This window comes from Dendrobates tinctorius, unplaced genomic scaffold (assembly GCF_039654945.1).
Source record: "Dendrobates tinctorius isolate UK_male_01 unplaced genomic scaffold, ASM3965494v1 ptg000360l, whole genome shotgun sequence".
Taxonomy (NCBI): domain Eukaryota; kingdom Metazoa; phylum Chordata; class Amphibia; order Anura; family Dendrobatidae; genus Dendrobates; species Dendrobates tinctorius.
In genome coordinates, this window is record NW_027362026.1 from 3,799,699 (window position 1) to 3,818,174 (window position 18,476).

The 18,476-nt window shown below is 42.9% G+C and overlaps 1 protein-coding gene across 2 annotated transcripts in view; it reads right to left on the bottom strand.

Annotated features, from left to right (window-relative positions):
- LOC141075530 (amine oxidase [copper-containing] 3-like) overlaps window positions 1-17,441 on the bottom strand; it is a 41,327-nt gene extending 23,886 nt beyond the window's left edge. Inside the window, exon 1 of one of the 2 annotated variants that reach the window (XM_073562621.1) lies at window positions 15,777-17,441. In XM_073562621.1, the coding sequence (XP_073418722.1) occupies window positions 15,777-17,355 (1,579 nt within the window). In that variant the 5' untranslated portion in view covers window positions 17,356-17,441. Of the gene's footprint in view, window positions 1-4,921; window positions 6,592-15,776 lie in introns of those variants that run through there. The other variant, XM_073562620.1, reaches the window with a different exon arrangement.
- Between the last annotated feature and the right edge of the window lie 1,035 nt (window positions 17,442-18,476).

An 18,476-nucleotide genomic window follows, 5' to 3' on the forward strand; every position in this document is an offset into this window, starting at 1 on the left:
AGTCGAAAAGTGTTTTATAAATTTCCTATAATAATTCGCAAACCCAAGGAACCGCTGGAGTGCTTTCAGACTCTCCGGCCTCTCCCATTGCAACACCGCTTGCACCTTAGCGGTGTCCATTTTAAAACCAGCTGCGGACACAATATATCCCAAAAAGGGCAACTCCTGGACAAAAAATAAACATTTTTCCAGCTTAGCATAGAGCTGGTTCTCCCGGAGCAACTGTAACACCTGCCTAACATGCTGCAAATGAGTGTCCCGATCGCTAGAATAAATGAGGATATCATCCAGGTATACAATCACAAATCTCCCCAGGACATGAGCAAAGACATCATTAATAAAATGTTGGAAAACGGCAGGCGCGGTGGTCAACCCAAACGGCATAACCAGACTCTCAAAATGACCCTCAGGAGTGTTAAACGCCGTCTTCCACTCATCCCCCTGACGGACCCTTATGAGGTTATACGCCCCCCTGAGGTCCAGCTTGGAAAACCATTTTGCCCCCGCTACCTGGTTGAACAAATCCGGGATCAACGGCATTGGGTAGGGATCACGGATAGTAATCTGGTTTAACTCTCGGAAATCCAGACACGGGCGTAACCCCCCATCTTTCTTCTTAATGAAGAAAAACCCCGCGGCTACAGGCGAGGACGAAGGCCGGATGTGACCTTTGCTCAGACTCTCCGCGATGTAGTCTTTCAGAGCTTGTCTCTCAGGACCAGAAATATTAAACATCCTGGCCTTAGGTAATTTGGCCCCGGGTTTTAACCTAATAGCACAGTCATAGGCTCTATGTGGAGGCAGTTCTGAGCAACCCTTCTCAGAGAAAACATCCGCGAAATCCTGCAAAGCCTCCGGCAGGCTGGGCGTCACGGCGGACACACATGTGGCCAAGCAATTGTCTTGGCAGAAACCACTCCATTGTACTATGTCCTGAGTTTTCCAATCAATCACCGGGTTGTGCCTGGACAGCCATGGAAAACCCAGGACCATTTGAGCTGGGAGATTACGGAGGACCCTACATGTAACTGACTCAGAATGTAGGACCCCAATGTGGAGTTTCACCTCTGCCACAAACTCAGTAATCTCCCCTTGAGGGAGGGGAACAGCATTAATGGTCACCACCTGTATGGGGTGAGGAAGTTTTTCAATCTTAAACCCGGCGGTGTGTGCAAACTCCTCATCTATGAGATTGGTGGCGGAACCACTATCCACAAACACTGATATAGGTAGCTCTCTGCCGGCGACAATAACCTTGGCAGGGAGCATACATTGAGATACCATCATGGAGGATATGCATACGCTCAGTTGGGTCTCCTCCATACCCTCTGAGCTTAACAGTTTTCCGCCGGTGTGACCCTCTTAGGTAGTACCGGGCAAACGTTAACATAATGACCACCTTTACCACAGTAGAAACATGCTCCGGACTTCCGGACTCCCGGAGCGCGAGGCTGAACCTGTGCCACGCCAGCAATCTGCATAGGTTCAGGGGACTCATCTACTTCAACCACACCTGCACCTCTGTTTTCCCCCAGAGGTAGCGTCTCCTGTGCCCCCTGACGAAAACGGCGATCAATACGTATCACCAAACTCATGGCAGACTCCAATGATGCCGGAGTCTCATACATCAGGAGGGCTTGTTTCACCCTCCCTGATACCCCATGAATAAACTGGCTCCGCAGTGCTGGGTCATTCCACTGTGTGTCTACAGCCCAGCGGCGAAATGCCGAACAATAGTCTTCTGCCAAGCGCTCCCCCTGGCGGAGGGCGCGGATTTTAGATTCCGCTAGAGCCAGTCGGTCAGGGTCATCGTAAATGAGCCCGAGGGCAGAAAAAACATTATCGACCGAATGAAATGTAGCAGAGTCAGGTGGTAAGGAAAATGCCCATGCTTGGGGGTCACCACTCAGTAATGACAACACCAGCCCTACTCGCTGGGCCTCATTACCTGAGGATATTGGCCGCATGCGGAAGTATAATTTGCAGGCCTCCCGAAATACGACAAATTTGCTGCGATCGCCTGAAAATCGTTCTGGCAGCGGAAACTTCGGCTCTGCACCGATACCTGCAGATGCCGTTTGCACCTTTGCTACTACCAGGCCCTGCTGCTGAACTGCCCCATTCAACTCGGAGACCTGTATGGACAGCGCCGCCAACTGGCGGGTTATGGAATCTAATGGATCCATGGACTCCTGAAAAAATGTGGGCCGATTATAATGTCACGGGGGCTTAGTTCAACTAAGGCTGAAATACCCGGGGCCCCTGTGGTGTCCCTTTACTAGGGGAAACCCTGTCTGACCCTCAACCCAGGGTTTTTGCTGAAGGTGCAAATGCCTGAGCCTCCGACCTTTCCTTATCTCCTGCTCAGCCCTGCACTTAACCCTCCACCCTCCACCCAGTGAGAAGTCACCACCAAAGCTCCCACACAAATAATGACAGACAGGGAGAACTTAAACTGCACTGCGCCGCACACACACAGGAATAAACAGTAATGTGAACAGGGCACAACTAAACACAAATATGGGAAGGAGAAAGGATAACGACGGATCATACGACACCAGATATGAATCTCTCTCTCTTGAACACCTCCACTCCAGACCGGAACCACTTGGTATGAAACACAAGCTATAATCGGCGACGCCCATATGCCAGCATGACTATTTAAAGACCGTGGGCGTGACTAACCATCCAACCTGGTCTCCAGCAGGATTAACCCCCGAGAGCCTGAAGATCAGGCCGGCGCCACCGAGGCTATAGTGGCTGGAGGTGGAACTACCTCTGCCTGCCGGATGCTGTGGTGTGAACAGCGTCCGACATGACACTGCCTCATGCTGTATAGACATATTTTGAATGTGTACGCTATCCATACATGTTATCCGGGGATACGGTACCCCTTCTAACCTTTGTGCAATGACGTGCAATCCTTACTGGGCCTAACACCGTCTGAGCCTGCCTCATGCTGTATAGACATATATTTTGAATGTGTACGCTATCCATACATGTTATCCGGGGATACGGTACCCCTTCTAACCTTTGTGTAATGACGTGCAATCCATACTGGGTCTAACACCGTCTGAGCCTGCCTCATGCTGTATAGACATATATTTTGAATGTGTACGCTATCCATACATGTTATCCGGGGATACGGTACCCTTTCTAACCTTTGTGCAATGACGTGCAATCCATACTGGGCCTAACACCGTCTGAGCCTGCCTCATGCTGTATAGACATATATTTTGAATGTGTACGCTATCCATACATGTTATCCGGGGATGCGGTACCCCTTCTAACCTTTGTGCAATGACGTGCAATCCATACTGGGCCTAACACCGTCTGAGCCTGCCTCATGCTGTATAGACATATATTTTGAATGTGTACGCTATCCATACATGTTATCCGGGGATACGGTACCCCTTCTAACCTTTGTGCAATGACGTGCAATCCATACTGGGCCTAACACCGTCTGAGCCTGCCTCATGCTGTATAGACATATATTTTGAATGTGTACGCTATCCATACATGTTATCCAGGGATACGGTACCCTTTCTAACCTTTGTGCAATCACGTGCAATCCATACTGGGCGTGAGAACGGCTGGCGAGCTGTTAAGCAAGCTACAGCACCTGTCCAGACAAGTACAGGGATTCCCTAGCGAGGAGACTTATTTGATTGTTTTCTATGTTGGGACAGCAATTTTTGGGGAGCACTATACTCTGGAGAATGATAGATGGGGCCCACCATACACTGGAACATTCCAAAGGTGGACATCAGACACTGGAGCAGCATTTACAGGGCCCATTATACACTAGAGCATTAGAAATGGGGCCCATTATGTTTGGAGCATTATTTGGGCCCATAAGACAGTGGAGCTTCATCCATGGGGACCAACATATACTGTAGCATTATGTGGAGCTCATCATATCCTGTTTCAAACATTATATGGGACCAATGATTTTGTATGGAGAAATAGATGGGCCTCGTCATGAGATGTAAAACGTGAGGTATTTTTCATTGTACTATACCGCTATTTCTCTGCCGTATCGGAGCATGATGAGTTGTGGTATGTGTTAAAGGGGCGCTCTTTCGCCCAGGGCACATGAAAACCTGCAGCCAGCCCTCCCCCCCCACAAATTTAGCCAAATAACCCCCATTTTTCAGTGCGTAACTTGTATTATGAAGTTAATTAAGGTTGACAAGCTTAAGTAAGAAGAATTGATGCTTTTGGCATTCAAATGGGCACTGTAGGTGTGTTTCCTGTCCTCCTCTCACTGCCGACTTTTATTCCCCATTGACTTACATTGGGTTTCGTGTTTCGGGACGACCCCGACTTTTCCCTATAATCGGACGATCTTGCTCGACCCGACTTTTGGAAAAGTCGGGTTTCACGAAACGAAACGCGACCCTAAAAAAGCAAAAGTCGCTCAACTCTAATTAGGACTTTATAAGGGTTAAAAGTTGACCAGCGATTTCTCATTTTTCCAACAAAATTTACAAAACCATTTTTTCAGTGATCACCTAACATTTGAAGTGAGTTTGGTGGGTCAATATAACAGAAAATACCCAAACGTGACACCATTCTAAAAACTGCACCCCTCAAATTGCACAAAACCACATTCAAGAAGTTTATTAACCCTTCAGGTGCTTCAAAAGAACTAAAGCAATGTGGAAGGAAAAAAATTAACACTTCTTTTTTCACAAACCGTCACAGTGAAACCGTATTGATTGACAGTCATTAGATTCAATGTCACAATAAGAACACTAATCTTCATCTGGCACAACAAGTGTTGCCTTTTAGCCTTAACCTAAATAAACTCTACTTTAGGTTTGTGGTTATTAGATGATAAATTGTTCTGAAGCATCTACTGATTGTAAAAAGATTAAGGATTAAGTGGTTAAATTTTTAAGTAGAGAAGTTTACTTACCTCCAACATCCATGTCCACCTTATAGTTCATAAAATGTGTATGGATGGTCCCCAGAGTATGAGGCCCCACTCTATTTCCATGTTGCAGCCCTGCATCCGTGTAGAAAGTTGTACTTATATATCCTGTTGCATGAACTTTTGACTCAATGGCCCCATTTTGATAGAACATAAAGTCAAACACATAATCATAGTTTCCAAGGGTGGCAATGGTTCTAATAATCAAAACAGTGTTGGCCAAACCACCGTAGTAAGAAGATCCAAGACTTGAGAAGTGCCGTCTCAAAGGAATACCGGAGTTGAGTTCAAATACGCAAATAGATCCTTTGTTAAGAACAGGGATGTCTGAGTCAAGCAAGTAATGGGTATCTATGAATGTAGCAAAATAGGGACAGTCAATACCACGAACCAACTGGAAGGAAGAACGACCAATGCCAAAGTGTCCATCCATGTACCTTGTTGACATTCCAGTAGGAGCATTGGACCCATACACAGAGATAGCTTCTTGGATGCTAAGCTCATATACTATCCTTTCCCCCTTAAACCTGATATCATATAACCTGAGTCCTCTATTTACATTAATCCCAAATGCAAAACTCCAGTGTTGGAAGAGCACCTGGTTGTTCTTCACGCTATATCGAGCACCTTGTGGTTCATACTGCATAGGAATATCAGAGACTGAACTTTTTGGGGAATTCATAGAAGCGATATTATTTTTAAGATGTGGCATTTTCAATTTCACTACCGTCAAATGTCCCTTCTTATATTTCTCCTCCAATTTAGACAAGCTTTCAAAGTACTCACCATTATAAAACACTCTTTCCACACTCCACTTACTACAGTTAAGGTCCTTATGGTTCAATAACATTTCTAACCCAGTTGGATGCAGGAAATATCCACTACCTTGTGTGTTAAAGAAGAGATCAAACCAGGTTTTCCGCTCTCCAGATGCAAAACCTCTTGGAGCGCTAGTCAAAGAAGTAAAAAATTCAATGTTGAAATCATTATGGCCCAATACTTCTTTGAGAAAATTTTTTGCCTTGCTGTACTCTTTAAAAATAAAATGTTTTCGTATCCGATTGTACTCGCTACCAATGACTGGTCTACGATGATAAAGCAATTTGTCTTTATATCTCTGAAGAGTAACATCATTCCTGTATGTAGGATTTGGAAGAGGTCCCACCACAAACTCCTTAATTTCAGGTGCTGAATGACTTCCGAAATAAACAACAGCCATTGCTTCTCTTCTGGGCTTAGGTCCTCCTTTGTCCAGGTAAGATAATGCATCCTGCTTCCTGGGAGGCAGTAGTTCCACCGAGTATATGCAGTTGGAAGAAGGGTCAGCATTAGAGATGTCCACTAGATTCTCATTGATGTTCTTCTTAAGATAATCCACTACCTGGGCCAGTTCTTCAGGTGTCAGGTCAGCAAACACCAAGCTCTGATCATTGTGCTTGAAAACAGATGTTTTATGATTCTCAGAATTACAAGATTTCAATCTGGATCCAAAGAGAAGTACCGAAACCAAAGCTAAAATGGTGACAACTGCCAGGATCAGAAGTGTAGTGACTAATTTAACATTCATTTTTGCCTTGCATTAAACCATCAGGTCCTCCAGTGTTAGGGTTTGAACTCCGTGTCTTGGCTCAGAAGGAATTTCTACCACTCATTCCTGCCTATTTAACTTGCTGGATCCTACAAGAAAACTGGGAGGAGGAAAGGAACTAGATGCTGAAGAATAGATTATGTGATTTATTTTTAACCTTTTTAATTAACGCTAGCCTGTAACCTATCCGGCCCTGACTCTACATATAGTCTTGCAACGTGAAGCTATAGGAAACATTTCTTAAGGGATACAACAATGTACTTAGGCTTAAGTCACACACAAAGACATTTTGTTTTAAAAAAAAAAACAGTGCCACATGTCTTTATTTTTAGTGTAAAGTCCTCATCCGTAATGTTATACATATTATATTATGCCAACCAAATCTAACTACATCCCTGCTGATATAAATATTAAATGTTACTTTTGGTCATTCTATTGGTGCCATAAATGAAATGTGAATGTTCATGCAAAATCCTTTCCAACCTGATGTCTAGAAATTTATGTCACTCCCTGCCATCTGCCTCTCATCAAGTGCAGGGGGGAAATAAAAAATGTCTGAATATAAGTGAGGAGAGCAGCAAACAAGTACAGGGAATCGTTTTTACGATCTGTTTAACTTTATGCTCCCACTAAACGATCATTTTCTTACAACTCTTTCAAGTTTACCTATTTCAGCTAACCTTTCATAATAGGCTGGGATGTGAAAGTTCAGGAGGAACACGGTTTTTGTCTATTATTTGACTCGTATCCTACTCTTTTTTTTTTTTTAGCAGTTTTTCCCAACTAGTGGGGAGGGGGCTAGCTGCTACAATATCCTTCTTAAATTGGAGGCACAGGGAACTTCATTGCTGCTCCTTTTTCTTTGTAGCACACACAGAGAGAAGCAGCAGCATGCTAGGCATTATACCACAGTACTGAGCTACGTGACTGTGACTCCAACCCTGCGAGTGAAGTTAAATAGTTGCTTGAAGCTGCCACAGGATGTGTCTGCCTGTTTCCCACTGTGCTGGGTGCTCCTCACTCCTCTTTCTTCTCCATATAGCATAATACAGAGCTTGACTGGGACTAAAATTTAGCCCTGGCATTTGAACGGTACACAGGCCCTCTTGTCGCGTGGTGAATGTGTAATATCTTTGTGCAGCTGTATGTTACAAGACGTGAGGTGAATATAACATGACTAACTCATCGTAACTCATATTCACAGCTGTGTCCAGTATTACAGCTAAGTCCTATTTATTGCTCTTAGGTGCAGGACCGGGCAAAACCGCTATTTTACATGCAGAGCTGGGTCTGGTAGGATGCTGCGCTCTGATTGGTGCTGCTGCAGCCTTTTCATATAGCTCATGGGCAGGGATGCAACAAGTCAGATACCCACTGAGCTAATATTTATTTATTTCACTCACTGACACAGCGCCATTTATTCCTCAGCAGTTTACAGATATTATCGGCACTGTCCCCATAGCGGCTCACATTATATAGAAGTGATTACATTATAGTTATATATGATGAATTACAACTGACTTCCTTCTTATAGAGTTGTTCACTTTTCCCGTCTTTTCCATCTGGTCCACACTGACATGATAACTTCTTCCAGCCAGGACTCGTTTCCAGAAATTACAACAAAGACACATCTGACTTCTTGCAGTTTTTGCAATTCAGGCATTGTCCCCATCTATCTCCAACCTACACAAACTCCTCATTCTGCTGATACCCCAATAATGATCCGCTGCTGCCATATGTATACGTATTACACCACCTACCGTGTGGTATAATAATGTTTCCTCTTACTTCCCCACACAATAATGCCACCACTGTCCAACAGCGTCCACATTTTGTCCCCGTAAAGTAATAATGCCCCATGTGCACGTTTGACAGCCACATTACTGAGTGCCCCTAAAACAATAATGCTTTTTAAGTGCCCACTTAACATCTAATAATGTCCCCTGAGTGCCCAATGTACAACTCCGTTACACATTATAAAGGGTAAACAGCTCCAATATATACAGTATAATGCACCCACAGCTCCTCTATACACATTATGATGCTCCCACAACTGCATAATGGACCCACAGCTATGCTATAAACAGCTTGGTGGGCCCACAGCTTCTCTACACACATTATGATGGAACCACAGCTCCAAGACACACAGTATGGTGGTCCCACAACTCTGCTTTAATCCCCAAGCTGTATAATGGTCCCCACATTGGTGTCCAAACTATATAATGGCACCTGGATTAGTCCACCAGCTGTATAATGGCCCCTGCGCATCAGTCCACCAGCTGTATAATGACCCCTGCGCATCAGTCCACCAGCTGTATAATGGACCCTGCATTAGTCAACAAGCTGTATAATTCCCCCACATTAGTCCACCAGCTGTATCATGGCCCCTGCATTAGTTAACAAGCTGTATAATGGCCCCTGCATTAGTGCCCAAACTATATAATGACCCCTGCATTAGTCCACTAGCTGTATAATGGCTGCTGAGTTAGTCTCTAAAATGTATGAGGGCCTCCCATACTCTTTCAGGGTCCCCCACAATATTTATAAGGGTCCCCAATTGTTCATGATGCCCCGACATCACACCACAAGTTTTAATTAAAAAAAATCATATACTCACCTAACCCAGGATCCTGACAAGTCCTGAGGCAAGGCAACGTGCAGTATAGTGCCGACACATGCACCAAACGTCAGAGTCCTGGAGCAGAGCAATGAGGTCACTGTGCCAGGACTATCACTTCCTGTGCATATGTAGATGCCTCAGTCATTCTGCAGACCACAGGCATAAAGCGATCTGCGGTCTACAGAACAGAGAGCAGTAGTGCAGGAAGATTGTGCCTCCCTGCTCCACAGCAGGGCTTAACTGTGTATGCACATTATACAGTTAGGTCCATATATATTTGGACAGAGACAACATTTTTCTAATTTTGGTTCTAGACATGACCACAATGAATTTTAAACAAAACAATTCAGATGCAGTTAAAGTTCAGGCTTTCAGCTTTCATTTGAGGGTATCCACATTAACATTGGATGAAGGGTTTAGGAGTTTCAGCTCCTTAACATGTGCCACCCTGTCAAAAGTAATTGGACAGATTAAATAATTGTAAATAAAATGTTCATTTCTAGTACTTGGCTGAAAACCCTTTGTTGGCAATGACTGCCCGAAGTCTTGAACTCATGGACATCACCAGACGCTGTGTTTCCTTCTTTTTGATGCTCTGCCAGGCCTTCACTGCGGTGGTTTTCAGTTGCTGTTTGTTTGTGGGCCTTTATGTCTGAAGTTTAGTCTTTAACAAGTGAAATGCATGCTCAATTGGGTTGAGATCAGGTGACTGACTTGGCCATTCAAGAATATTCCACTTCTTTGCTTTAATAAACTCCTGGGTTGCTTTGGCTATATGTTTTGGGTCATTGTCCATCTGTAGTATGAAACGACGACCAATCAGTTTGGCTGCATTTGCCTGGATCTGAGCACACAGTATGGCTCTGAATACCTCAGAATTCATTCGGCTGCTTCTGTCCTACGTCACATCATCAATAAACACTAGTGACCCAGTGCCACTGGCAGCCATGCATGCCCAAGCCATCACACTGCCTCCGCCGTGTTTTACAGATGATGTGGTATGCTTTGAATCTTGAGCTTTACCACGCCTTCGCCATACTTTTCTCTTTCCATCGTTCTGGTAGAGGTTGATCTTGGTTTCATCTGTCCAAAGAATGTTCTTCCAGAACTGTCCTGGCTTTTTTAGATGTTTTTTTAGCAAAGTCCAGTCTAGCCTTTTTATTCTTGATACTTATGAGTGGCTTGCACCGTGCAGTGAACCCTCGGTATTTACTTTCATGCAGTCTTCTCTTTATGGTAGATTTGGATATTGATACGCCTACCTCCTGGAGAGTGTTGTTCACTTGGTTGGCAGTTGTGAAGGGGTTTCTCTTCACCATGGAGATTATTCTGCGATCATCCACCACTGTTGTCTTCCGTGGGCACCCAGGTCTTTTTGTATTGATGAGTTCACCAGTGCTTTCTTTCTTTCTCAGGATGTACCAAACTGTAGATTTTGCCACTCCAAATGTTGTAGCAATTTCTCGAATGGGTTTTTTCTGTTTCTACAGCATAAGGATGGCTTGTTTCACCTGCATGGAGAGCTCCTTTGACCGCTTGTTTCCTTCACAGCAAAACCTTCCAAATGCAAGCACCACACCTCAAATCAACTCCAGGCCTTTTATCTGCTTAATTGAGAATGACACAACGAAGGGATTGCCCACACCTGTCCATGAAATAGCCTTGGAGTCAATTGTCCAATTACTTTTGGTCCCTTTAAAAACAGGGTGGCACATGTTAAGGAGCTGAAACTCCTAAACCCTTCATCCAATTTTAATGTGGATACCCTCAAATGAAAGCTGAAAGTCTGAAGTTCACCCGCATCTGAATTGTTTTGTTTAAAATTCATTGTGGTAATGTCTAGAACCAAAATTAGAAAAATGTTCTCTCTGTCCAAATATATATGGACCTAACTGTACATGCTGATTAATTAGGGCAGCGTAGCTCTGGGTGGGCCCCATGAGCACGGGGGCCCAGGGCAACTGTCCACTCTGCCTCCTAGTAGATACTGTACTGTATACTGTGACTACAGACATCAGATATTACAGCAGTCACATATTACCCTGTATAAAACATCCGATGTCTGCGTACACAGCGTATTACAGGTGCATCTCACAAAATTAGAATATCATCAAAAAGTTAATTTATTTCAGTTCTTGAACACAAAAAGTGAAACTCTTATTATATAGAGTCATTACAAACAGAGTGATCTATTTCAAGTGTTTATTACTGTTAATGTTGATGATTATGTCTCACAGCCTATGAAAACCCAAAAGTTACGATCTCAGTAAATTAGAATACTTTACAACACCAGCTTGAAAAAATGATTTTAAAATCCGGAATGTTGGCCTGCTGAAATATATATTCAGTAAATGCTCTCAATACTTGGTCGGGGCTCCTTTGGCATCAATTACTGCATCAATGCTGCGTGGCATGGAGGCGATCAGCCTGTGGCACTGCTGAGGTGTTATGGAAGCCCAGGTTGCTTTGATAGCAGCTTCCAGCTCGTCTGCATTGTGGGGTCTGGTGTCTCTTATCTTCCTCTTGGGGTTAAGGTCAGATGAGATTGCTGGCCAATCAAGAAGAGTGATGCTGTTGTTTTTAAACCAGGTATTGGTACACACACAATATATATATATATATATATATATATATATTTTTTTTTTTTTTACTTCATGTGCTGTTTCCCTGTTTTTTCTACATATCCTGCTATGCCAATTGAACACTGGTTGGGGAAGCGTGCACTTCAGTAAGGTATTGTCTTGGTGCTTTTCCAGTTTTTTCTTGTTATATACACACATATATATGTTTCAATTTTTGTGTTGAAGAACTGAAAAATTTACTTTTGATGATATTCTAATTTTGTGAGATGCACATGTAAATTCCTACTCTATCCTATACTAGGTGTACAGACATCAGATGTTATATACAGGATAAGCTATCATGTTATATATTATACTATGTGCACAGACATCAGATTTTATATCATCACATATTATCCTGTATACACAGTAATATCAGATGTCTGTGCACATAGTATCGGATATATGAGATATTCTCCCGTACACTGTATGTACTATGTGCACTGTGTATACTGTGATATATGCACTGATCACTCCTGAACCTGGCTACAGGGCAAAATATTATATATTATATATAGGCACACACACACATATATATATACACACACATGCAGCGTATGATGTCCTGCAGCCATGCTCAGGAGCAGGCAGCTTATGATCCTGTAATACAGCTATCTGTAATCCCTCTAGGCTGGGACGGTTTTAGGCAAAGTGGGGCCCTAGGAAAAAATTTAAAATGAGGCCCCAAATGGTAACATATTGCACATCACACAGAAGCATTTCGGTTGAATTTATGTGAGCTGAGTTCAGGCCGCTAAATGAGTGTGATCGACAATACTGAAGTCCTTTGACACTTGTTTCCCGGCCTCATTCCACCAGCTGAGAAATAGACGGGACAAATTATACTATACAAGCAAAATGCTGACTGTTCATCGAGTGATTGGATTGTTTATGTCAGAACAGAAATCATTATTCTCAGCAGCACATCGCCGGTGCAAACTGTAGATGTGCTGCTGATAACATGATACTGTATGGGGACAGATTGATCTATTAATGATGGTTTAAAAATAAAAAAAAAGTTTATTGTAATAAAGATTCCTTGGTTCTCCCATTTATAATTAAAAAAAATAATCCCCCACAGCTCTGCAATAACCCATTGTGGTTCACATGACACCCAGCGATTCTCTACTGCAAGCTATGGATCGTTGTTCTGAGAACGAGGCTCCATAGGTCACTCCAGGTCATGTCTCAAGGGCGATGATGTCAGTAACATCATCGCTCCTCGTGAGTAACGGCATCGCTGCCCCCTGTGATAGGCTGTTCAGGAGGGGCAGTCTACGCTACCGGGAGTTAGTGCAGCCCCAAGCCACCCGTGACGTCACGTTTGAGACTCCTCTTAAACGAAACATCACAGGAAGTACAGTAAAAAAAAACCCACACATTTAGTGGTTAGCAAGTTTTGGAAAATAATAGGGTCTTGTGTAATAAAGCAAATGACAAAAGTGTTATTTGATTTAAATATGACTGATCCTGCTGCTCATTCACAACACCTGCATGCTTGGCTCAAGCAACTGTGCATGTGTGTGGTGAGGATGGAGAAACATCCATAACATTTATCTTAAATGTATGGTCAGATTAACGGTGTTTTCCATTTACAGTAACCTGTCCTTCATAGGCATTTGTTTTTTATAGTAATAAAATCAATGTTACTCACCCTCACCGAGGACAAAACTGCCTCTCCTTTGCTGTTCTAGTCTTCGTTTACTGGCTGCAATGGTGAAGTCACAACTACAGCACACACCACCACTGCAGCCAATCACTAAGCTCAGTGACTGTGCTATGTAGAGGACATGACATGAACCACGAAACTTAGTGAGTGCTGAGCTTAAGTGATTGGCTGCAGCAGTGATGTGCGCTAAGCTTAGTGATTGGCTGCAGCAGTGATGTGCGCTAAGCTTAGTGATTGGCTGCAGCAGTGATGTGCGCTAAGCTTAGTGATTGGCTGCAGCAGTGATGTGTGCTAAGCTTAGTGATTGGCTGTAGCATTGATGTGCATTGTAGGCATGTCACCACCATTGCAGCCAGTAAGCAGATACTGCCAGTGACAGAGAGGCAGTGCTGAACTCTGGGAGAGAGAGTAACACTGATGCTATTATTTTTATTGAGTGCAGGCTCATAGAGGACAGAAAATTATGAATGGAAAGTTAAAAGCAAATATACTGTAGACTGAAGACAAGTTTCTCTGTTTCCCCTACTTGGCAGTAATATGGGCATCTTTACTTACCTTATAGTAGGTATATCTTTATTCACGCTTCTATTGGCTGTGTGACGGCATCATTATCCCTTTTTAGATTCCTCCTACATGCAAAAGTCTTGTCCAGTGCGCAGAATCAGCACTTTATATCTGTCCCAGCTTCCCATATCTCTTTAGATTATAAGTTAAAAGCAGGATCTTTTCTCATTTTGCAAATGTACTGCTTTCCCTTAAGGCTGAGTTCACACGTGGCGTTTTTTTCGCGTTTCCGCGGCGGTTTTAACCGTGCGATTTTGCCGCGAAAACGTGAAAAATAAGCATCTCATGCATTCCTATGGGATTCCGCAATGCTGTACTAATGCTGCGGTTCTTACCGCGGCGGAATCGCTTCGCGGTAAAAACCGCAGCATGCTCATTAATTTGCGGAATCGCGGCGATCCCGCACCCATAGGAATGCATTGTTCCGCTTACTTTCCGCATGTGGCTGTGCACACCATGCGGAAAGTAAGCAGAACATTTGCGGATGGTACCCACGGTCCGGAGGAGAGGAGACTGTCCTCCAGGCTTTGGGTACCATATCCCTGCAAAAAATAGAATTTAAAAATAAAAAATATTGTTATTCTCACCCTCCGACGTCCCGCGCAGTCTTCCTGCTTCTCTTCACACTCTCGTTCCCAGTAGTCCTTTGCGAAAATGCCCGCGTTGGCGTCCGTTCTCGCGGGATCACGAAGTCTCGCGGTCATTCGCGCGACGTCATCGCGGGCATTTTCGCAAAGGATTACTGGGAACGGATGCGCAGGACGTTAGAATAACACTATTTTTTATTTTTTTTTACATTCTATCTTTTACTATTGATGCCGCATAGGCAGCCTCAGTAGTAAAAAGTTGGTCACACTTGTCAAACACTATGTTTGACGAGTGTGATCAACCTGTCAATCAGTTCTCCAAGCGATGCTACAGATAGCTTGGAGAACGCTAGCATTTTGCAAGCTAAATACGCTTGCAAAATGCTAGTTTTTCCGCGGGAAAATCGCGGGAATTTAAAATGCGATTTTCCCGCGGACTGGAATTCCGGAATTCTCGCGGTAATTTCCGCGAGAGTTCCGGTACGTGTGCACTTAGCCTAAAAGATCTTTTCAGGTTCTAGACAAATTTCTGCAGTGACTACATGTGGCTGCAGATTGCCAAATTGTGAGGTGTGCACTGTGCACACAGTCATGATTCATCTATTTTCCCAGCATGAGTGGGCAATAAAGCAGAAGCTTGTGGTCACTCATGTAGTGAATACAGGGGAAGTGTGATACCAATAATATTGTCAATTTACTTACTGAAGTTTAACCCTGAAGTTGCTGCCAATGCAGTAAGGCTAGAACTAAACCAACGTCACTAGTTTTGTGACAGCAAATCTCAGGAAAGTTGTGCAACCAAAAATAATTTTGCAGCTGGTCTGTGACTTATTGCTGAGCAAATATTCTAGACCTGTAACTTGGCAGTAAAATTCAGCCAAATCGCAAATAAGTCGCAAGAAAGTCATAAGTCGCACGCAAATTGCCTTGATGTTTATAGGGGCAATGTAGCATGTTAGCTGTTCCTGCTGTGGTAGGTCATGGGTCACAGTGAAACCGTATTGATTGACAGTCATTAGATGGAAGGTCACAATAAGAAAACACTAATCTTCATTTGGCACAACAAGTGTTTTAGCTTTACCCCAAATAAGGTTTGCAGTTATTGGATGATAAATTGTTGTGAAGCATCTACTGATTGTAAAAAGATTAAGAATTAAGAAGTTAAATTTATAAATAGAGAAGTTTACTTACCTCCGACATCCATGTCCACCTTATAGTTCATAAAATGTGTATGGATGGTCCCCAGAGTATGAGGCCCCACTCTATTTCCATGTTGCAGCCCTGCATCCGTGTAGAAAGTTGTACTTATATATCCTGTTGCATGAACTTTTGACTCAATGGCCCCATTTTGATAGAACATAAAGTCAAACACATAATCATAGTTTCCAAGGGTGGCAATGGTTCTAATAATCAAAACAGTGTTGGCCAAACCACCATAGTAAGAAGATCCAAGACTTGAGAAGTGCCGTCTCAAAGGAATACCGGAGTTGAGTTCAAATACGCAAATGGATCCTTTGTTAAGAACAGGGATGTCTGAGTCAAGCAAGTAATGGGTATCTATGAATGTAGCAAAATAGGGACAGTCAATGCCACGAACCAACTGGAAGGAAGAACGACCAATGCCAAAGTGTCCATCCATGTACCTTGTTGACATTCCAGTAGGAGCATTGGACCCATACACAGAGATAGCTTCTTGGATGCTAAGCTCATACACTATCCTTTCCCCCTTAAACCTGATATCATATAACCTGAGTCCTCTATTTACATTAATCCCAAATGCAAAACTCCAGTGTTGGAAGAGCACCTGGTTGTTCTTCACGCTATATCGAGCACCTTGTGGTTCATACTGCATAGGAATATCAGAGACTGAACTTTTTGGGGAATTCATAGAAGCGATATTATTCTTAAGATGTGGCATTTTCAATTTCACTACCGACAAATGTCCCTTCTTATATTTCTCCTCCAATTTAGACAAGCTTTCAAAGTACTCACCATTATAAAACACTCTTTCCACACTCCACTTACTACAATTAAGGTCCTTATGGTTCAATAACATTTCTAACCCAGTTGGATGCAGGAAATATCCACTACCTTGGGTGTTAAAGAAGATACTAAACCAGGTTTTCCGCTCTCCAGATGCAACACCTCTTGGAGCGCCAGTTAAACCAGTGAAAAATTCAATGTTGGACTCATTATGGCCTAATACTTCTTTGATGAAACTTTTTGCCTTGCTGTACTCTTTAAGAAAGTGCTTTCGTATCTGATTGTACTCGCTGCCAATGACTGGTCTGCGATGATAAAGCAATTTATTTTTATATCTCTGAAGAGTAACATCATTCCTGTATGTAGGATTTGGAAGAGGTCCCACCACAAACTCCTTAATTTCAGGTTCTGAGTGACTTCCGAAATAAACAACAGCCATTGCTTCTCTTCTGGGCTTAGGTCCTCCTTTGTCCAGGTAAGATAATGCATCCTGCTTCCTGGGAGGCAGTAGTTCCACTGAATATATGCAGTTGGAAGAAGGGTCAGCATTAGAGATGTCCACTAGATTCTCATTGATGTTCTTCTTAAGATAATCCACTACCTGGGCCAGTTCTTCAGATGTTAGGTCTGCAAACACCAAGCTCTGATCATTGTGCTTGAAAACAGATGTTTTATGATTCCCAGAATTACAAGATTTCAATCTGGATCCAAACAGAAGAACCGAAACCAAAGCTAAAATGGTGACAACTGCCAGGATCAGAAGCGTAGTGACTATTTTAACATTCATTTTTGCCTTGCATTAAACCATCAGGTCCTCCAGTGTTAGGGTTTGAACTCCGTGTCTTGGCTCAGAAGGAATTTCTACCACTCATTCCTGCCTATTTAACTTGCTGGATCCTACAAGAAAACTGGGAGGAGGAAAGGAACTAGATGCTGAAGAATAGATTATGTGATTTGTTTTTAACTTTTTTGATTAACCCTCGCCTGTAACCTATCCAGCCGTGACTCTCCATATACAGTCTTGCAACATGAAGCTGTAGGAAACATTTTTAAATGGGATACAACAATGTAGTTAGACTTATGTCACGCACAAAGAAATTTTGTTTTAAAAAACAGTGCCAAATGTCTATTTTTAGTGTAAGGTCCTCATCCATAATGGTATACATTATGGTATATTATGCCAACCAAGTCTAAGTACATTGCTGTTGATATAGAAATACTGTATATTAAAAGTTACTTTTGTTTATTCTGTTGTTGCTAAAATTATATGTGAATGTTCATGCAAAACCCTTTCCAGAAATTTAGGTCCATGGTTTCCTTTGGCTGGTTTTTAAACATGCGGGGACCCCACGTCCTTTTTTTTAAACATTTATTTTATGCTGTCCCTCACTCGAGCAGCGCCCTGTCTTTACGCTAGTCAGAGCACAATGGCCCCCACCACCTGTGTGACCTGGCGTTTATACAGGCCAGGTCGCAAGGCTGTTGTGGCTCCAGAAGTGCCCACAGCTTTAAAGCTTTTTTATTGTTGAAAAGCCAAACTTTATGCGACACTGAATTAAAACATAAATATGAACTTTTTGGGGAAAAGTCCGTGTTCAGAGTTTGGCACCAGACATGAATCCTGAACTTTACACTTTGGGTTCACTCAATCCTAGACAAAACTGATTTATGGATCAAAAAAAAAGAAAAAAATTAGATAATTTCTCATGTGCAAAAAAGCCCCCACAAACTTTTTAAACAATACATTTTTTATTAAAAAAAAATCATAACAGAAAAACTTGTTAACACAATTCATGTCCAAATTATCACCACAAGTATAAACTAATTTCAAATTGGATATTATAGGAGAGGGGAGGGAAAGAAGGATCACCCTGAAGGACAGGCCGCTGAGATTGGACGCAAAAGGTA